Source organism: Cynocephalus volans, chromosome 11 (genome assembly GCF_027409185.1).
Source record: "Cynocephalus volans isolate mCynVol1 chromosome 11, mCynVol1.pri, whole genome shotgun sequence".
NCBI lineage: Eukaryota > Metazoa > Chordata > Mammalia > Dermoptera > Cynocephalidae > Cynocephalus > Cynocephalus volans.
Window position 1 is genome coordinate 53747576 of NC_084470.1, and position 22483 is coordinate 53770058.

The 22483-nt window shown below is 38.2% G+C and overlaps 1 protein-coding gene and 1 pseudogene across 2 annotated transcripts; both read right to left on the reverse strand.

Moving 5' to 3' along the window:
• Nucleotides 1-3359: 3359 nt before the first annotated feature.
• On the reverse strand, nucleotides 3360-4102 carry LOC134391006 (ubiquitin-conjugating enzyme E2 D3-like; annotated as a pseudogene).
• Nucleotides 4103-9263: 5161 nt separating this feature from the next.
• Nucleotides 9264-20553, reverse strand: HIGD1A (HIG1 hypoxia inducible domain family member 1A). Of its 2 annotated transcripts, none has more exons than XM_063114188.1 (4): nucleotides 20470-20553; nucleotides 14548-14666; nucleotides 11158-11292; nucleotides 9264-10537 (listed from the first exon to the last, which is right to left on the reverse strand). In XM_063114188.1, the coding sequence occupies exons 2-4, from the start codon at nucleotides 14642-14644 to the stop codon at nucleotides 10488-10490; spliced, it is 282 nt and encodes a 93-aa protein (XP_062970258.1). In that variant the 5' UTR covers nucleotides 14645-14666; nucleotides 20470-20553; the 3' UTR covers nucleotides 9264-10487. The 2 variants fall into 2 exon arrangements, with proteins under 2 accessions (XP_062970258.1, XP_062970259.1); XM_063114189.1 differs by having other exon boundaries at nucleotides 14548-14662; nucleotides 20470-20550.
• Between the last annotated feature and the right edge of the window lie 1930 nt (nucleotides 20554-22483).

A 22483-nucleotide genomic window follows, 5' to 3' on the forward strand; every position in this document is an offset into this window, starting at 1 on the left:
GAGAATCTGGAAGGGTCATCATATATTTCCCCTTATAGATTATACAGATGTCTGTTAGTCCCAGCGCCCTTTTTCCTCTGACCAAAAGTACCTACAGGACACTGCTCTTTTTTTAAATTTGCTTTTTAACTTGAAAATTTTGATATAGATTCACATGCAGTTGGAGGAAACAATACACACTTTGCCAGTTTACCCCAATGGTAACATTTTGCAGAATTATAGTACGGTATCACAAGCAGGATGTTGTTGTTGATACAATTCACCAATCTTATTTAGATTTCCCCAATTTTATTGTATTCATTTTTGTGAATTCAGTTCTATACAGTATATCATGTGTAGGTTCATGTATCCATCGCCAGTCAAGATACTGAACATTTATTATTGCAAGGATCCCTCTATTGCACTTTTATAACCATGTTCGACTCCCTCCTGTCCTCCACCCCAGTCCCTAACCCCTGATATCCACTAATCTTTCCTCCATGTCTAAAATTTTGTCATTCAAAAATTTTATATAAATGGAATAATATAGCATGTAACCTTTTAGTATCGATTTTTTTTTTTTTTTTACTCAGAGTAATTCTGTGGAGATTCATCTAAGTTGTGTATAGATAATCTATTCCTTTTCATTGCTGAGTAGTATTCTATGGTATAGGTGTACCACAGTTTGTTTAGCCATTCACTCATTGAATAACATCTCAGCTGTTTCCAGTTTGGGGCAATTATGATTAATCTGCTATAAACATTCATTTACGGGTTTTTGTGTGAACATTTTTCATTTCTGTGGAATAAATGCCCACTAGTGCAATTGCTGGGCCAAATAGTAGTTGAATATTTAGTTTTATAAAAAATTGCTGAACTGTTTTCTTGAGTAACTATACCATTTTACATCCCTACCAGAAATGTATGAGTGGTCCAAAATCTTCACATCTTTGCCAGCATTTAGTTATGTCAATTTTTATTTTTGCCAATGATATCTCAGTGTGGTTCTAACATACATAATAAATAATGTTGTTGAACATTTTTTTCATGTGCTTATTTGCCATCTGTATGTTTTCTTTGGTGAAGTGTCAGTTCATGTCTTTTGCCCAATTTCTGTTGAGTTTTGAGAATTTTATATATTCTACATACTAGTCCTTTGTTGGATATGTGGTTTGCACATATTTTCTACCAATCTGTGGTTTGTCTTTTAATCCTCTTCACATGGGCTTTTACAGAACAAAAGGTTTTGATTTTGATGAAGTCCAATTTATCTATTTTTTTCTTTTATGGGTTGTGCTTTTGATGTCAAGTTTAAGAACTCTTTGCCTAGCCCTGGATCCCAGAGATTTTGCCTTATGTTTTTTGAAATGTGTTAAGAGTTTTATGTCCATGATTCATTTTGACATAATTTTTGTATACGGTGTGAGGTTTAGGTCAAGGTTCTTTTTTTTCTATCTTGCTTATGATGTCTAATTGCTCCAGCACTATTTGTTGGAAGGCTATCCTTCTTCCATTGAATTGCTTTTTGAACCTTTGTCAAAAATCAGTTGAACAAACTCAACAACAATAGAAACAAACAACCCAATTCAAAAATTGGCAAAGGAGTTCAATAGACATTTCTCCAAAGAAGGTATACAAATGGCCAATAGCACATGAAAAGATGCTCAACATTACCAGCCATGAGGGAAATGCAAATCAAAACCACAATGAGATGCTACTTCACACCCATTAGCTGTTATCCAAAAAATGGGAAATAAGAAGTATTGGCCAGGATGTGGAGAATTTGGAAAACTTGTGCACTGCTGGTGGGAAGGTAAATTGGTGTAGTCACTGTGGAAGACAATTTGGTGGTTCCTCAAAAAGTTAAACACAGAATTACCATATGATCTAGAAATTCCTCTTCTAGGTATATGCCCAAAAGAATTGAAAGCAGGGACTCAGATATTTGTACACCAATGTTCATAGCAGCATTATTCATAACAGCTAAAAGGTGGCAACTCAAGTGTCTATCAGCAGATAAATGGATAAACAAAATGTGGTATATACATACAATAGAATAGTATTTAGCCTTAAGAAGGAAGGAAATTCTAGTACATGTTACAACATGATGACCCTTGAAAACATTATGCTAAGTGAAATAACCTACACATTTGTCACAAAAGGGCAAATATTGTATGATTCCGCCTGTATTAGGTACCTAGAATGGACTTCATAAAGATGGAAAGTAGAATTGAGGTTGCTAGGGGCTGGGGGAAGGGGGAAATAGAGAGTTATTGTTAAAGAGTATGGAGTTTCTGTTTGGATGATGAAAAGGTTCTGGAAGTGGATGGTGTTGATAGTCACACAGCATCATGAGTATATTTAGTTCCACTTAATTGTACACTTAAAAGTTGTTAAAATGGTAAGTTTTATGTTATGTATGTTTACCACAATAAAACATTTTTTTTAAATCAGTTAAGCATATTTGTGTCGATCTAACTGCTCTTTTTTTCTCATCCTTAAATTATATTCTTTCCAAAGTTCCATGTAGCTCCAACCTTAAAGTGGGACTTTTATCCGTGAGACTTTTATCCATGTTTATTCATATTTTTTTTGATTATGCAACTTTATGGAGGAAAAATAAATCAGTTACTAGCAGAGCTCTTAGTTGGTCACTCATCCATTGACAACTTGCATCATTTATTCAGTGCTATATTAAACAGTGTACTGGAACAATAGATTAACTAATAGCTCCAAGCCTCCTAACAATTTAAATGAAAATTACAGGATGTTTGAGACTCTACCTTGGAGAACAAAGGGTGTTTGACTTCCAATTTCCGTTCTCTGTAGAAGAAGAACAGGTCATTTCTTTATTGACATGCATAAAATACACCACGTTTTCTGTTCTGCTGATGTTATAAATTCAATACCAGTTCTCCAGCCACATCAGCTATGAGCATAAGTATGTATATCATGTAACGGCAAATCTCTAACAGTGGAAGGATTCAACAAGAATGGATGCTGCTAGAATAATGCTGCTTCCTTTGACGTGACAACTGAGCATCCATCTTCCTCCCCATCAGATGATTTCTTAGGCATGTTAGAACGGTGAGCAATGGTTTTAGGTCTCATAACCAAGTTAGAGTGAAGCCATTGGCCACATAACATACATGCTCCATTTTTTAAAAAAAATTCTGAATCTTGGGCAACTGTTCTCTTGAAACTATTTTACAGTTTCTAAAAGCAGTATTGTCTAAAGCTGAAAGAACTTAAGTCTTTGCAGATGAGCATGTGAATGGAAGGAGGTAAACAAAAAATAAAATTAAAAAAGATGAGGTCTGATAGGGTAGCAGCCAGATAAGAAAGTCAAAAAACAGTAATTTAAAGTTTATTTCAGCTATAATTGAGTTTATTGACTTTAAGGCAGCATCACATGGCATACTTCAGAGACCACTCCCGAGATATTCTGTTGTACTTCTGTTTTATGGATCCGTGCGATTCTGGCTCTAGGGGGTCATCTGGGTTTGGATCACACAGCAGTGATAAAAGAACTTTAGAAACAGTTAAAGCAGGAGACCACTGTGATCTTAGAATATCGAGACAAATGTTGCCATTACTGTTAATATTGGGATGATAAATTCTTTTTGTAATTGTAACCTTAGGTGGTTTGAAGGGGTACTCTGTAGGAAAATGAATTGTCCGGAAGAAGACACCACCTTGATATGGGCTGTCATTAGGTCCCATTGATTGTGGCTTGCCAACGAAACACACCATCTCCATCTGGACCTGCAGAAGAACATTGCGCTGGAGGGTCACGGGCCAAATCACTAAGTTCCTTATTAAGCCGTTTCGGCGCCATAGTCTGTACTTTTCGTTGGGCTCCTCGTTATCTCGGTGTGTGCTCAAAAGATCCGGCCAAAACTCTATTATCCCGGCAGCGGGGAATGATTGCCTCTTGGTGTCGCACAGGCTCTGCCACACAGGCGTAGGGGGGCTGGAGCCTCGGATTCCTCCCCGCACAGCAGCTGGTGCCTTCCCAGCTCTATGGGACTCACACGCACGACACAGCCACGGGATGTTCGCTCTGAAGGAACTTATTTATCTTCTTAAAGGTAATAGGATCTCCAAACAGATTTTCCCTCACTGAAATTATATATTCTCTCCTGTAAATAAATACAACATATGAAGTGATCCTACTCTTACTATGAGAGGCAAAATTGAATTGGACAGGGCCGACCCTGTGGCTCACTCGGGAGAGTGTGGGGCTGGGAGTGCAGCGGTGCTGGGAGCGCCGAGGCCGCGGGTTCGGACCCTATATAGGGATGGCTGGTGCACTCATTGGCTGAGCATGGTGCGGGCGACACCAAGCCAAGGGTTGCAATCCCTTACCGGTAACAACAACAACAACAACAAAAAATTGAATTGGACAAAGCCGTAGGTGAGAATACCTGTTTTTTTTTTTTTTTTTTTTAATTTTATTTTGTCGATATACATTGTGGCTGATTATTGCTCCCCATCACCAAAACCTCCCTCCCTTCTCCCTCCCCCCCACCAATGTCCTTTCTGTTTGCTTGTGTATCAACTTCAAGTAATTGTGATTGTTATATCTTCTTCCCCCCCCCAGTTTGTGTGTGTGTGTGAATTTATATATTAATTTTTAGCTCCCACCAATAAGTGAGAACATGTGGTATTTCTCTTTCTGTGCCTGACTTGTTTCACTTAATATAATTCTCTCAAGGTCCATCCATGTTGTTGCAAATGGCAGTATTTCATTCGTTTTTATAGCTGAGTAGTATTCCATTGTGTAGATGTACCACATTTTCCGTATCCACTCATCTGATGATGGACATTTGGGCTGGTTCCAACTCTTGGCTATTGTAAAGAGTGCTGCGATGAACATTGGGGAACAGGTATACCTTCGACTTGATGATTTCCATTCCTCTGGGTATATTCCCAACAGTGGGATAGCTGGGTCTTATGGTAGATCTATCTGCAATTGTTTGAGGAACCTCCATACCATTTTCCATAGAGGCTGCACCATCTTGCAGTCCCACCAACAATGTATGAGAGTTCCTTTTTCTCTGCAACCTCGCCAGCATTTATCGTTCAGAGTCTTTTGGATTTAACCCCAGTTAGGATGGCTAAAATACCTGGGTTTTAATTCTCTGACTTTAGTCAAGTCACAAACCTCAATTTTCTTAAAATTGCAGTGGTATCCTTATTATCATGATAATCAAATGAGTCATGAAAGTGCTTTATAAACTGAAATGCTCTTCAGTTATCCATATTATCATTTTAGTAGTAGTATGTATTATTATCTGTATTACATTTAGCTGTTTTGCCTCATAATGAAAGTTTTGCTGCAGCTAAAAACCAAGGCCCCATTTGGCTCTCCATTTCAGAGCTCTCCACTCTGGATCTGTTTTGCAGGTCCAAAATCCAATTTGGTCATTATACCATGAGTGTCTCTCTTGGGGCTAGACTTACACCATTCATGGTATTAAGTGACTGACATATAAACTAGAACACTAAGCTACTAGTTTATATTCAGGGGTCGTGACCCACATCCAGAGCCTCTGCCTTCCCAGAAGCAGACACCCATGAAGCCAAGAGTCATCAGAAAGATACTGTGAGCATGGATTCACAGCAGAGGCAAACTGATGTGAGCTATTTTTGGCCCAGGGTTAAGACTTATTAAATTGTCTCACTTCACAATTAGGAGCCCCACATAGATAAAAATTGTTCATTTTCTCCAGGTGTAAGACCCTTCTTGTTAGAACTTCTGCCTCTTCAACTCACCATGGATTTGGGCTTTCTTTGTTGGCCACTAGCCTCCCATAGACTCCCCCAAGCACATTTTGTGTTTTAGCTTAATACCATTTTGGCTAGTCAAGTCTTATTTTATCCATGGAGCTATTTTATCTAGGCAAAATTTTAGTTACTTTGTAACACTTCAGTTATATTGGGGATAGGAAAGAGACCTAACATCAACATTATAAGCTCAGAGTACAATACAGAGGATCTGTTTCTGGGTTCCTCTGAGAGGACCAAAATGGATAGTGACTTCTACTTTAGACCCATTAATCGTGACTAATTTAAGGAAAATTTTCCTAACTTTCATCTTGTTAAAAACAAATTCTTTTGCCTCATTTCACCGATGAAGGGGAAAGTAGAAATAGTCTCACTTTACCTAAGAATGAAACTAGGTTGCATGGACAGTGCTTGTTCTTTCATGAATTTATACCAGGTATATCATTCACTGATAAAGTGGCAATTCAGTTAAGGCTGGTGTATGTTTGATTTCCTCTTTCAAATTTCCCCATTTTATTTAAAGAGCTTTCAAATAGGATCAAGTATATAAATAATAATTGGCAGTTCCACTATTGGACCCATGAGAACTTTCACTTTCTGTTCATTCAGCGTTGTTCTGGCCTAGTAGCAATGATGTGATGGGCTGTAGACTTCCATGGGGATAGAGTCTAAATTCTATTTTTGGGGAAGCTGGCCAGTACAGGGATGGAACCCTGGATCTTGGTGTTATCAGAACCACGCTTTAACCAACTGAGCTAAACAGCCAGCCCAGAGCCTAAATTTCAAGTCCCTAAAACTCTTTGAGCAGCAGTTCCTCATCTGAGGCAAGAGGCATAGCCTACATGACCAATCCTCCTTTGGCGTGGCCTGGGCCACTCTGAGTATACTTAGGAGACTTAGACTTGTGGAGTCAGATTCCAGCTCTCACCACCAGATGTCACTGTTGCTCATTAACTAGAAAGAGAACTTCTAGGGACAGCAGAACCTTTAAAGTAAAAAACCAAAATCTAATTATTCTAATTAATTCACCACTTATTGAACACTTATCTGAGCCAGGCACTAATGCCAGGTGCTTTGATGAAAAAGACCATCGTGTTCTCAAACAGATAGCTGGGTAAGAGAGGCTTGGAAAAAAGCTCCAATAATATCCTAAGTTGGAATTTAACTCTCAATGGAAAATCAACATACCATTTCATTGCTTCCTCAAAGAGACCTTTTCCAACCCCAGCCCTGGGTTAGGTCCCCAGCCAGATGTTCCTGTTGCATCCTATACCTAGTACTCATCAAGCTTTGTTGTAATCACTTATTTAATGCCAGTCTTCCCTGCTGGACTATAAATTCAGAGGGCAGAGCCCATGTGTCTCCTGTGCTGCTGCATTCCTATACTTAACATAGTAATAATGGTAACAGTAACCATTGGCTGAGCTTATTAATGCATCAGGTACTATGTGAAGCCACTGATATTGTCCCCATTTTACAAAGAAAACCATGGCTACTTGGCTAGGGTTGGCAGAATCATGAACCCAGGTCTCATTCAATAAAAAATCCTATCACATCCACTTGAGCCACTTTTAAGAACTTCCATAATCTGATTCCAGCCTATCCATCCAACCTAAAATACCATTCTCTTCTTCAGGAAAGCAATCCCACTCATTTTCTCTTGAACACATAATTCTCATTACCATCTTTACACTTCACTCTTGTTCTCCTCTCCCTATCCTCTGCCTTTGTCTAGACCAGTGACTTTCAAATTAGTATTTATTTAAACAAAACCAGGTGTAATCATCTATTAGAATGACAATTTTCTGAAAATGTAGTGAAAATTGACCCAGAAAAGTCAATACCAGGACTTATATTATCATGGGCCAGCCGGTGGCTCACTTGGGAGAGTGTGGTGCATCGATAACACCAAGGCCACGAGTTTGGATCCCTATATAGGGCTGGCCGGTTAGCTCACTTGGGACAGCGTGGTGCTGACAACACCAAGTCAAGGGTTAAGATCCCCTTGCTGGTCATCTTTAAAAAAAAAAAAAAAAAAGGCATTATCAAATTTATTGGACTTGATGAAGAGATAATTAGCAGCCAAGCAAAAATCAAGTCATTTGTTTAGGGGAAAATGTCACATGACTTTGGTAACAAGTTCAATATTTCCAAAGAAAATATAAGAATTTTATATCTAGCCAAATTGCTTTTACTGTGTGTAAATGCTACAAACATATTTGAACATGAAAAGATTTAGGGGAATTATTCCATGAGTCTTTCTTGAGGAAACTCATAGTTGGGAGCCAAAGTCTTATCAGTTAAAGCTAAGCTGACAAGTCAAACAGAAGTAGAAGCATATTTAGCAGTACAAGAGTAAATTCTAAGAAAGGTAATATTATTGACTAGTATTGGGTGGTGGTGGCGAAGGAGGAGAGGAAGAGGAAATATGACTGAAAAGAAATAGAAGAGTGTTACGTGAATAACCACCAAAACAAAAATTGCCCACAAAAAGAAAATAAAACACACCATATAGTAAAATATTTTTAAAATCATCAAAACAAAGCAGAACAGTAGGGAACACACAAAAAAATGACAATTTTCTGAAACTTGTTCCCAAATTTGCTCCTCTGCAGAAAGCTTATCCTTCATGAAACAATTGTTAGGACTGCCTACAAGCATTTCTTATGTCTATTCAAACCTGAGGAAATAGTTCTTAATATCTTATATTTTTAGAGCACTTTCATGTAGAGCTACGTAATGATCTAACAGCTAAACAGGACCATAGAAGTTACCTAGTCCAAGCACTCATTTCATAGATAGGAAAAGATTGAGAGAACCCTGATTTGGAGCTTTTGTCTAACTTTATTAATTATAACTGCTGCCACTCCAGTATTAATTCCACACAGACCAACATTTCAAGTCTCTTAACACCTGTTGTCATCTACCATTTAATGTCCCTATATTTTTCTAAACAAAATGCTTCAAAAGAGTAGATTGCTGTTCCTCTTAAAGGACAATCCCATCCAATATAAACTAGAAAAAAAAAACATAATCATGAGATCAGTTCTAGAGGCAGTATAGCATAATGGAATATAGGCAGTTAAGCTAGACTGCCCAGATTCCAGTCTCAAACCCTACAACCTTCTCTAGCTATGTGACCTTGGACAAGTTACTTAAGCTGTTCATGCCTCAGTCTTCTCATCTGTGAAATGAGGATCGTAGTTCCTACCTTTTAGAGCTGTCAATAGAAAGCTTAAATGAAATTATGCAGAGCTCCTATCTCTTAGTGTTGTTAGGAAGCTTAAATGACACTATACATCAAAAGTGCTTAGAGCAGTGTGTGGAACATAGCAAATACTTGGTAATTGTTAGCCATTGTTTCTATCTGGTAGATATTCTTTAATGGTGGTTCCTCCAAAGATACCAAACATTTTATCTTTTTTCTTGGAACTTAAGTTTTGGGCTACTTTGAGGAATGGTTTAGTTTTCCAAACTGAAATAAATACAAGACATTTGATGTATTCACTTTCTTTTAATAACAATACATATACCATGTTCCATGGTCAATATACATGACCATGGAACGTAAGTTTAGGTTAGACAAGAGAATTTCACAAGTGTATTAAAGCACTCTGTAGTATATCAAAGTTTGTGTATAATGTCTCACCAACCAGCTTGCTCATAAATCATTAATCACTTCCATTATAGGTAATTTGTTTAGCTTAACATTTATGATTCTTATAGAGAAAATAAACATACTACACACATTTAAAAAGTGTTCATTTACCTTTGCATTGGCACTTAAAATACATACTTCTATTACAAGATAACATTTAAAAATTATTGTAATATAACATTAACAGCAAAAATATAATTCTGCAATTACAAGAGTTAAACTGGAACCATAATTATGTTATTCTCATGTTTACAAGTGTGATTCTGAAATAAATACTACTTCTCTGCAGCTCTGTTGTAAGCTTTCTAGATTTAGTTTAAACATTCATACACACACACTTTCAGTTGTGAGAGGCTTTACAAGTCACATTCCACGTACTTTTTTCAAAGAGTTGCTTGAGCGAACCAGTCCTAAAAACTGAAGTACTCAACCAGTCCCCAAGACAAGCAGAAAAAAGTTAAATTAATTGGGGTAAACAGGGCTCATACATAACATCCAAAGCATGTGATATTCTGTAGCAAACAGGGAGTAATTCGGGGTTGGCCTGCTGTCATCTTTATAACTACTATAATTTCATTGTAAAAGGTTTAAGAAAGTAGATATTTTAATACTATCAAGTACATTTAAGTGATCTGTTTCTTTTGTGTTAACTTGACTTTCCTTAATGACCAAGTGAGTTACTTTTTTTTTTAAAGATGACTGGTAAGCCCTTGGCTTGGTGTTGTCAGCACCACACTCTCCCAAGTGAGTGAACTGGCCATCCCTAGATAGGGATCCGAACCCGTGACCTTGGTGTTATCAGCACCACACTCTCCCAAGTGAGCCATGGGCCGGCCCAAGTTAGTTACTATTGTTATTAAGTTAATTATTATTATTAGTCACTAATAATTTGGTCATTAGGCAAATCAAGCCTGCAAGAAAGAAAGCCAATATTCAAAATACCATGTTATTGTCTGAGCCCAATCAAATAATTTATTTCCAACATAAATGTGTAACCTAAATAATGAGATGTCTAACTAAAGCAAGCTCCTCCAACAAGACCAAGACTGCATCTCCTCTTCTAAGGTTTAGGTTTTGCCCAGAATTCCCGATACATGGAATAACCCATACCTAAAGAAAAAAAATACTAGTTAAACATTTAAATGTTTTCTTCAGTTTTAAGAAAATAAAGAACAGTTCATAAAATAGCTATAAGTAGCACTCTTGCTAGCATGGAATATTTACAAGGGGAATAAGACCCTAAGAGACTTACATTCTTGTCTTCTTAAACAATTTAAATTTCGAAAACTCTACAGTTTCCCAAGTAGATCAAGGCTAGCATGACTAATTCACAATGTCACATATTTGTTTTAAAGAACAATATCTGGCAACTTAAAAGGAGTCACTCTTGCTACATAATACCAGATAAAGTCAAGGAATTACAATACCAATAAAAGCATGTAATACCTATACTTTAATACCAACCCTATTTGCATGTCTAGACTTTTCAATGAAATTATAAACTCAGTGATTAACAGGATTTTTTTTCTTTAAAACCTAACTAGAATCATAGACAGTAAAACTATCTCACTATTTGAGTTATTTTTATTAATTCAATTTTACATGAAAATGAATATAAGTGATATTTTCAAACTGCTTAAAGGTCAGCTAAAAGTATATACTTTGTTTTGTTTGTTAAGGAAATGCATTAATGGGAACCACAAATTTGAAAATTTCCTGTAGGAACCTACCAACAGTCATTGCTCCCACAACAAAGCCTTGGGCTGCCAGACGCATGTGGATCAGATGAATGGACATTTTAGTATCTCCCCTTTTCTTCAATTTATATAATCCATATGCAACAATTGCTGCAAAGCCTGCCATTCCTGTAAAACAAATAGTCACAAACATGTTAGATGCATGAAAGGAGGGGACCAAGATGATTTTAACATCAATCAATGTACTTTCTATTATCTTTATAAGGATGTTTTATCAGACCATTAATTAGCTGAGTTTTAATTTTCTTCTGTTCTGGAACTTTACAGGCCAATATCAAAGTAAAAAGGCAAGCTCTTTTTGAGAAGGTAGAATAATGAAAGTGTACTGGCTTATGAGGTACCTAAACATACCATTAAGTTCCTGGTAGGTAGATAAATAGATTAAAGCATTAAAATAGGTAGTTGAGTAACAGATCTCTCTGTGTGCATGTTTAGTATAGGACATAATTGGCATTTCAAATAAATGGGAAAAGAATGTAAAATGTGCATCCAAAACACTGTTGGAAAATTAACCATTCATATGGAAAAAGAATAAAGTTAGATTTTATCTCATATCACACCCACAAATAAATTCCAGATAGATTAGTATCTCTATGATAAAACATCAACGTAAGGAAATATAGAAACTTAAATAATTCTGGGATCATAATATAACGTATAAAAAAATTTAAATTCAAAATACATAATAATTATAATTCAATTAGAAAAAGACCTAGTTAAAACAAACAAAAATAAGCTAATTCACAGAAGAGGAAACCTGAATGGCCAATAAACATTAAAAGACACTCAACCTCAACCAATAATCAAATAAATACAAAATTTAAAAAGATATTTTATATATATGCAACTGGCAAAAATCAAAAAGACTGATAATATCTAGTGCTATGAGAGTATAGGAAAACCAGCCTGTCAATAGCCTGTTGGTGCAAATAATTGTTTTGGTACAATTAGGTATGAGTATAAGGATATGTTAATTTTTATACACATACACACTTCTTTGCAGCAGTCTGTAAAAGCAACATAATGGGAACAACTCAAATGTCCATCAATAGGGCAAAGGTTAAATAACTAAGATTTACACCCCCCCAAAAAAAGGATGTGTGTATATGACAACCCACTAAGGTACAGAAAGAAAATTTTATATTTTTATTTCAACCTTTTAAAATGTCTTTGTGCATGATTCATAATCTACTAAATATATAAGAACAAAACTACTTATAAATGATTTAAAAATAAACATATACACACTGGCAGTGCATATTCAAATTATTTTTTACTGATGGAATGTATAACCAAAAAACTTTACGGATCACTGTTACAAAATATGGTATATCTACAAAATTAAAGATTTAATTATTAAAAATATAAAAATACTCCTATATGCACTGATATAAAAAGATAATGAAAATATATAGCTAAAGAAAAATATAATTTCACTTAAAAAAAAATTATAAATAGGACTAGCCGGTTAGCTTACTTGGGAGAGCATGGTGCTGGCAACACCAAGGTCAAGGGTTTGGATCCCCGAACCAGCCAGCTGCCAAAAAAATAAAAATAAAAAAATTACAAATAATTTATATAGTATATGAAGACAAAAACACTGACAGACTACGCACCAAACTGCTGTTGTCTTTCGAAATCAGGATCATAGGGCATGGCCCCTTTCTGTTTTATGTACTTTTGCTACTAACTTATTACTTATAAGGTCTGAAGAAAAATTCCTTCAAGAAACCTCAAAGTCTTTGAAACCCTTAGAGGACAATATAAGAGGATGCTCATTGGTTTAATTTGTAATAATAAAAAATTAGAAACCACATAAATTTATACCAATAGAGGATTATATAATAATGTTACATATAATATATAGCATATATAATAGCTGTGTGTATAATGTAAATAAATAATTGTGTATCTATAGAATGGAATAAGATAATTAAAAGTCAGGTTTTGAATAATAATGTGGGTGAAACACAAGATAAAAATTACATATATGCACCTTAGTATGATCCTGAATTTGTAAAAATAAAAAAGGGAAAAACAACTGGAAGAAATAAATACATCGAAATGCTAACAACAGTTATATCTAAGTGGTGAGATTAAAGGTAATTTTTATATTATTTATACAATTAATCTAAGGTCAGTCACAAGGATACTACATGCCCATGGCTCAGTGGGTTTCCCTGGATGGAGTACTTTGCATGTGTTACCAAACACCACTGCTGGAAGAATTAAGTGTGCCCCCATGTGATTCCACTGGAAGGGGACACCTGGAAGCTTTTTTCTGCTTTCTCCCTGGACTTTGTCCCATATTGCCTTTGCAGATTTTAACCTATATCCTTTTCCTATAATAAACCATAACTATGACTACAATAGCTTTTTTTAGTCTTATGAATCTTGGGAAATCATCCAGCCTGAGGTGGTTTTGGGGTCCCTCAACACATTATTCAGTGAAATAAGTCAATAAAACAAGAAATCTATACATATGCAGAAGAAATTTTGTGATGAGATTTGTATCATGCCAATCTCGCATATTTCAACAACATAAGAAAAAAAATATTTGAAAATACAGCTGATCCTTGAATAACTCAGGTGTTAGGGGCACTCATTCCCTCCGAGTTGAAAATAAGCCTTTAACCTTTCATTCCTAGCCTACTGTTGACTGGAAACCTTACCAATAACATAAGAGTCGACTAATGTATTTTGTATGTTTGTATAAGTCCATTTCTGTTGCTTATAACAAAATACCTGGAACTGAGTAATTTATATGAACAGGAAATTTACTGCTTACAGTTTCAGAAGCTGGGTAGTCCAAAGTCCAGGGAACACAGCTGGCGAAGGCCTTGGTGGTGACAACAGTGACTCATGGGTCTCACATGGCAGAAAATGGCAGAACACAGAAAGACTAACATCTCGTGTGCTCTTCTTTTAAAGCCCTCAGAATCATGCCCCTGACCACCATTTTTAACCCATTCACTAAGGCATGGTCTTACAATCTAATCACCTTTTCAAGGCCCCACCTTTCAATTACCATAACAGGATTTCCCACCCTCTTCACAGTGTCACGGTGCGGACTAAGTTGGGGGGACATTCAACCCAAGGCAATGTCATATGTATTACATACTGTAGTCTTACAATAAAGCTAGAGAAAAGAAATTTTTATTAAGAACATCAGAAGGAAAATACATTTAAAATGAAATGAAATACACTGAGAAAAATCTTCATATAAGTGGAACCACATAGTTCATTCAAACCTGTGTTATCAAACTGTAAATTCTTTCAGGATATACTCAGTGAACACGTTTATCATGCTTTTGTCGTATTCAAGCTTATAATAGATTATTAGAACATCAAAGTCAAACTTACCAATGGGGACAAATGGTGTTTCTTTAGCTTTTCGGATAAATTTGGATCCCTGATCTTCATCATATGAAGAAAGGGAAACATCTGTGTCGGTTGACATAGTAATTGCTTGAAGAATCTTCCTGAAAGAGAATTTCTATCAGATTCTGTAATAAAAAGCATGTAGAACATTATAAAATACCTGGATATACTTAAAATATTCCTAGTTTCCACAAAAAAACCTGGTATATGTTATACATAAACTTTAAAAATATTTTTAGAAATTGACTGTACTTTTAATCTATAGCCACCTTTAGGGAGAGTTGTATATATTTATTCCCCTTATTGTTTTGCTGTTTCTCCCATACAACCAATTATTTTTTAGTACCATACTGTTAAAAACAGTGACATTTTTTAAAAAATTGAAATTACTTTTATCAATTAAAATAGCAGCTACTAATTTTTTTGGCTATCTTCATCCTTACCCAATTTCAACTTGACAACTCTAAGTTACTCAAACCAAACTGATAACTGCTATTGCCTTTTCCATATCATCTTGCAAATCCTAAGCACTTTTAGGTGTGGTTAAGTGGAATCTTTATTGCTTTCAACTGCTGATTTATTTACTCCATTGTGCTACTTGGCTTCAATTCTTACTTCTGAATAGTTTCCAATCTAGTACACTGATCTCTATTATCAACGGTGATTGTCTTTGAGGAAAGATTAGTTATTCTGACAGCCAAAATTTCTACCTACCTCATTATTTATTCCTTTTAAGGACAAAGCTTTTATTTTATTTATTTATTTATTTATTTATATATTTTTTTGTGACTGGTAAGGGGATTGTAACCCTTGGCTTGGTGTCGTCCACACCAAGTGCACCGGCCATCCCTATATAGGATCCGAACCCGGGGCCTCGGCGCTCCAGTGCCGCACTCTCCCGAGTGAGCCACGGGGTCGGCCCCAAAGCTTTTATTTTTAAAAAATGTTGCTAGAAATGACTCCTTTTAAACATAATTTATGTTCAATTGAACATAATATAGCCTTTCAGTTTTCTTATGACCTGCGTTATCTTTTTTAATAACACTGCAGCACAAAATTCAACTACCATCGGGGCCTTCTTAATGGATAAATATCTTCTAAGCTTCAGATCTGCCTTCCTTAAAATACCTTATATTCCCCAGGCTTTCCCTTTACAATTCTCTACTTTCTTTTTATAATATTATTCCTTTAGATGGTACCCAAAAAGGCAAAATACTGACCTGATAGTTATATGAATATGGGGATGAAAAAAAATATTCATTCCCCTCATCACAAGGAGCAAAGGCTCATTTCTCCCTTTTCAGTCATCTTCTCTCACACAGGAAGTTAATAACCATTTCATCACAATGAGGCAATAAACAAATTGAATTTCACCTTAGTCACAATAACTATGTATAGTTTCTTCTTCACTGAACTATTCTGAACTGCCTGTAAACTTTATCCATGGATAAAATAAGGGAGTCAAACATAGTATTTAATTGTACAATACTCTGATTAGTGTCAGTGACAATAAACTCAAAAGTCAACTGCCCACCTCAGAACCCATATAAAAATCTTACCTTCATTTCTGGGTTATGTGCATCATAACTCCTTCATCAGATCCCTTCCATAAGAGTAGCTCTCATTTAACAGTGCACTATTCAAGGGGGTTAGTGGCAGTTAAGGCCCTCAAAGAAAATGCAGCTCTAGAGGTGGGGGGTGGCATGCTTAGTTTGAAAAATGAATTCATCCCTCCAAGCTACCCCCACCAAAAGAGTCAATACTATCATCTGACAGAAAATCTTAGTTACACAGGAGAAAATTCAGATTAGAACTAGACCTTCTCTTCTTTTTTTGTACTCCATTACTTCCAAATTGAATACACTCCTACTTACTAAGCATATATACAAGGTTCAATAAACTCAAGGTCAGGATGCTCGCTATATATTTGAAAAGACAAAACATAAACACTGAAATAATTAATGGTTCAAAAACTTAGTTTTTTTTTTTTTTTAAAGAGAGATGACAGAGTGTCATTAATTTCCACAGCACAATATAGAGACAATGAAGACTGAATTTACAGGGAGTGAAGTATTGTAGCAAAAGGAGGTTTGGGAGGTTTCACAGAGAAAGACTTGAGATTGGCTTTGAAGAAACTGTATAATTGGACTACAGGGATTAAACATTGTATTTATTTTAGGCTGGTATGTTTATCAGTTGTCTTCATACCTAAACATAGACTTTTCAAAGATATAACTGCATTTATCACAAATCCTCCTTCCACCTCTCTTCCCAACCCCATTCTAACCACACTTAAATTTCTTTTAGATGTTCTCCATACCTGAGCCTTTGCACAAGCTTATTCCTCTGCCCAGAACAATTTTCCTCCCTTTCCCCACTTTACATCCCCTTCATATACTCTTTCCTAGATGACCCCTCCCACTTTTTCAGGTTCTATCTTAATTGACCTCCTCTGGGAAGTCTTCTTTGACTCTCTAAGTTTTTGATAAGAGTTTTGGTTATGTAGTCCCATAGGACTCCGTACTTTCTCTATAATAACCCCTATAGGGACTGGCCAGTTAGTTCAGTTGGTTGGAGCATGGTCACTAGTTTGGATCCCCATACTGGCTAGCTGCCAAAAAACACAAACAAAACAAAACAAGACCCCTTATAACAACTTGTTTAATTTTCTATTTCTTTTGCTAGAATCCTGAAGTCAGAAGCCTGTATCTGCCCTGCTTGTATTTATCTCCAGTGCCTGGTGCAATGCCCTGTAATAAGTATACCACAAAATGTTTGTTGAATAAAAAGTTACATTTCTCAACAATTAAAATTATTCTCAGGTAATTTATTTAGGAATATTTAGTGGAAAAAAATTATAACGTTTAGAGTTTAATCAGTCAGTAAGGTAAATTCCAAACTACATGTACCTAAGTGCTAATTTCTTTTATAATTCTTATATTGTATCTATGAGAGAAGAAAAAATAACCTGAGTAGGTCAACAGCATGCTGTTGGTACTGTTGTAAACAAACAAATTAAGGGCAAGATTCTTGCCAAGAGAATTAATGTGGGTATCGTGCATATTAAGAGATGAGATAGCATCCTGAAACGTGTGAAGGAAAATAATCAGTAAAAGCAAGTCAAAGAGAAAGGAACCTGAGTTCAACTGAAGTGCCAGCCTGCTCCACCGAGAGAAGCACACATGAGAACCAATGGCAAGGAGCCTGAGCTCCTGGAACCTATTCTCTATGAATTTATGCCATAATGGGTGTTTTTCTTGAGAAGTGTGGTGTCCCTTCCCCCAAAGAAATAGTAAAAGCGAAAAGTAAAAATAAATAAAAGCAAGAAAGTTAGTAGTTTTTCCTCTAATTATCTCACATCTGGATGACTATAATTGTCCAACAGATAAATGGAGCAAGAGTTTTTTCCTCTCCTTTCTGGAGGGGGATGGGTGTCTCTCTCCTCTTTATAGAAGAAAATCTATCATTCTCCATTCCTCACCTATGAAGCAAACTCCGAAGCTTGTATGGGTAGGATATTTGACCTGGTTTTCAGAAAGTAGCCCCTAGGGTAAGAATTGGGTGCAGGGAACCATGTGGTTATTATTTGCTTTAAATGACTAATGATAATCTGTCTCTGATCCAGAGCACCTTGTGTGCACATTTCAGATAAAATTAATAAAGATGAATATTTAAAATCCTACACATATCACAGTTATTTGTAACTCTATAGTTCAAATTATATCTTTATATCATCTTTTTTTTTTTTTTTTTTTTTGGTCTTTTTCGTGACCGGCACTCAGCCAGTAAGTGCACTGGCCATTCCTATATAGGATCCGAACCCGCGGCGGGAGCGTCGCAGCGCTCCCAGCACCGCACTCTCCCGAGTGCGCCACGGGCTCGGCCCTTTATATCATCTTTTAAAATTCTAATGTAGTATAAACCTAAAACAATCTATGAACATAAAATTTTGATAACTGTCTTCTAGTTACCACCGAGAAGTTTCCTAAGTATTCTTGATTTACAGCCACCTGAATTGAAAATGGTTAACTTCTTAAGTATCATGGTCAATAACCTCAAATCATATAATTTGAGAGTGACAAACACATCAGATGACTAATCCATGCCAATAATCTTATTTTACAGTTGAGGAAAGGGTTCAACATCAGGAACATACATCTCCTCCAGGGTAGGATTAGAACCCAGCTCTTCTGATACACAGTTCATGGTTATTTTGATTGACAGTATACTCCCAAATCATCATTTTTATGATGCCAGTACAAATTTAATCTAAAAATATAAAAATCCATTCCTCAACAGAAGCCTACATTGCTCTTTGAATTGTAAAAAACATGTAAGTCATGCCTGAAGTTAACTGGAATCTTCTTCCCCAGTGACTTAACTCATCTAACAATCCCAACTGTGATTTGAAAAGATTTTTTTTCACTAGCACCACTATTAGATTTTTTAAAAATTATTGTTTTGTCAACCACCCAGTGTTTGACCCAGATATCTGTCAGAAAGTTGAACAGATGCAAAAATAACCTGATATTCAAAGTCAGTTTGGAATACACGAATTATTCTGTAAGCTTAGTAAGATACTACTGAAGACCTTTCCAAATGCATGGGAATCTAGAAGAAATATAAAGGAAAATGAGCTGCCCGGCATCTGGTAATGTAATAGAGTGAAGGATCTTCAGGGCCTGTCATTTTAGGCACTACTATCTAAAACAACAATGGTTTCAAACTTTTGATTTTGCATCAGTCCCTTCAGTTTGTTTTTCGGCGGCTGGTGGTAAGGGGATCCCAGCCCCTGACCTGGATGTTATCAGCATCATGCTGTAACCAAGTGAACTAACCGGACAGCCCCACTTCTTCAGCCTGCTTAAAGTGGCTGCCAAGGCCCCCACCTAGGGATTCTGATTGAGTTAGGCTGGGCCAGGGCCCAAGGAATCTGTATTTTAGGAAACCCCTTCAGGTGATTCTGGTGCACAAAGAACTAAGAGAACCCCTCGTATACAGGATTCTAAATATGTGTGTCATGCTGGAGCATGGTACCACTTCGACCTGTCAGAATTTTTCATCCAAACCGGTCATACTCGAAAGTGCCTGGGTACTTCCGGAAGCACAGATTCCTTTGGTGGAGCTTACCCCGAAGAGGGAAATTACCTGCTTCCCACACCGGGAATAAAAATGAGAAAGGCGTGTAACAATGCTGAATCATTTAGGGTGCTCCCAACTTTGAACTCATGCTATGCCTTGTAATCTCTAACCGGCAGATTTACTTGTCAGGAAGAAATTCTAATTGCATCATAGATGCTTTATACGAGGCCTGAGAGGTAGGGTAGGGTGGCAAAGGGTGAGAGGAACAACCAGGTCGGGCAGAAGAGAGGACCAGCGCTGGAAGGACCTCTGGTTTTATGCTCTCCCCTCAAGCTCTCAACCTTCTCTCTCTCTCCCTGTGACCTTGTCAGGACTCCACGGCCGGGGCGCTCGCTCTTCCTAGTTCTCTTCACCCACCGCTCAGCCCCCGCTCTCAAGAAGGCGCCAACTCTGGGTACGTTCCCGGCCACCGCGCTTCGAAGTCGGCCCCAGCACACCCCCTTCCCCAGTGTCTTATTACTGCCCTATAATTCCCTTCTCGGCAACGACTCGCTCCACAAACTTCTGCTTCCTCTCCTCGCTGGCTCCGCATCCCCTCGCCAGACAGGACGGCAGGCCTAGTCTTTCGGCCCCTAACCTCTCCCGGTCCTCGAGGTCGGGCCTGGGCCTCGCCAACTACACCTCGTCCCCTTCATCGCCTCCCAAGCCCGCGACCCCCAACCCTTCCAAGGTCCCTTCGTCCCGGCCAGGTGGTACCCCACTTCTTCCCGCCCCACAGTCGGGTGCTCCCGGCTCCCATTATCCCCATCAGTCTTTCCTTACCGAGACAAACAAAACCCTCACGACCCAAGCGGCTTGTACGTCCGGCACGAACACCGCGTCCGTTCGGCTTCTCTCCGTCCCGCCCACAGCCTGACCCAGCCAATCAGAAGCCAGCAGCCAGCAAGCGGTGATTGGCGTCGGCCCGGTGTGCGTGCGTGTGAGCGGTGGGTGGGGCGGCCCGGAGAGGGCCCCGGATTGGTCCGGGCGAAGTGCGCGGGAGGGTGGGGCTCCGCGTCCCCGGCTCTCGCGTAGGGGTCGCACAGACGGGAGAGCTCGGCGGGTGGAATTTGCGCTGGGACACTTAAAGGCCCTTGGCCACTGTTCCCGGGTCATCACAGATTTCTGTCGGCCTTCCCCTGGGGTAGCGGGGGCGAGCGCAGTGAATGCCGCGTCCGAGGCGCTGGCCGCCTGCGGGACGCCGCGCAGGCCGGGCTGTGCTGGGGGAAAGGGCTTTCGATAGCGGCTGGTCCTCGCGAGGCTGCGGGGGGGGGGGGGGGGGGGTGGAAGCACGAGCCGTCCTCAGGGGCGTCACGGCAGTGGGGCAGCTAAGCACCCAACCCGTTCCGCTCCCCTGGCGGTGGTCAGACGTGAACGTGCGCTGTTGGGTCTCCTGAGGGACCCTTCCTGGAGTTTACATTGCGGTGGGGAGCAGCCATTAATTGCAAGCAGGGAGTCACGAGGGCTGCGACCTCCGGAGCCGGGGAGGTTTCTCCGAGGAAGGAAGTGTTAGAGACCCCGCGTGACAGCGAGCTCCGGGGGAAAGGACTCCTAAGTTGTTCGTAAACTACCATGGGGGTGAGGCGGGTGTGTGTGTGTGTGTGATTAAATTAGTCTCAGTATAACCGCAAAACAAGGCAGACTGTCAAGTGCTGTATCGTACAGGTAGTAACTAAACGTCATGGGGTCAGGATTTTGAAAGTCATGTGTCTCAATTGAGTTAAGCTACTCATAGGAAACATTTTATGTTGTTTATGATTTAGGGGGAAAAAAGATCCTTCATACCTTGCTTATGTGGTAACTTTCAGCTCCTTAAAGGCACGTATTTCGTCTTCTTGATCTTGATATCTCCTTGAACACTGTTTTTGTGCTAAGTGGGAGATCAATAATGGTGAATGAAGAAAGACATAGCTGCTACAAAAGCTGGAGAGCTTAAAAGATAAGTAAAGATAATCAGGGATTCTTTTGGGATAATTAAAATAGTAAGAGAGACTAGCTGACTCCATTATGAAGGTAAAGCAGAAGTCATTAAGTCCCTTGATTCTGGAAATACAAAAGTTAACAGCAGCAACGACCAAAACATATTCATTCTTGAAGGGAATTTACACGCATCAAAATAATGTTTGCTAACTTGCTAATTTCCAGAGAATGAGATTTGGGGCCTGGCACACCTGAGTGCAGGTCCCTGGTTGGCAGAACATTACCCATGACCTTGGGTTCAACTTCTCAAAACGTCACTTTTTTCACTTGTAAAATGGGGTAACTGTAATGATGGTTAATGAAGAAGTACATGTAGAGTGTTAGTCCAGTGCCTGGTATGAAAAGTGTTGGCTGTTACTTTCAAAATACCTGTGCCATGCATCGTGTGAAAAGAGGCAAACCTTGCCCTTAAGAAGCTTATGTAGTAAGTATATACACCTCTTAAATCAATTACTATTGGACATGAGTCATATTAAAGGTCACATGGTTGGTAAGTAGCAGAAATCCAGGACTGTAATCTAGGAATTTTAATTCTACTACATAATTAGAGGGCAACCCTTAGCAGCAGATAATTTTTAGGACATTATACATTTTACACAAACTCATTACTCTTAATATTAAAACGTATATACAGGAAGGGTTTGGATAAATTCTGGCGGATTCACATAGGTAATTTAAGGAAAGTTAGGTATGCACTTCCTCTACAGCTACAACTGCATGGAAGATGCACACTTATCCTCCAGAATCTTTCTTGAGGCTATTGTTAGACACTGGTTGGCAGAATTGTCATTGGTCTGATCCAGTTTGAAATGACTGT

Excerpts from the sequence above, each read along its gene's own strand:
- HIGD1A (XM_063114188.1), bottom strand. The coding sequence starts at position 14,644 with ATGTCAACCGACACAGATGTTTCCCTTTCTTCATATGATGAAGATCAG. Across the intron at positions 11,293-14,547 it reads AACACCATTTGTCCCCATTG|GAATGGCAGGCTTTGCAGCA; the intron begins GTAAGTTTGACT and ends TTTGTTTTACAG. Across the intron at positions 10,538-11,157 it reads TGTGGGAGCAATGACTGTTG|GTATGGGTTATTCCATGTAT; the intron begins GTAGGTTCCTAC and ends TTTTTTCTTTAG.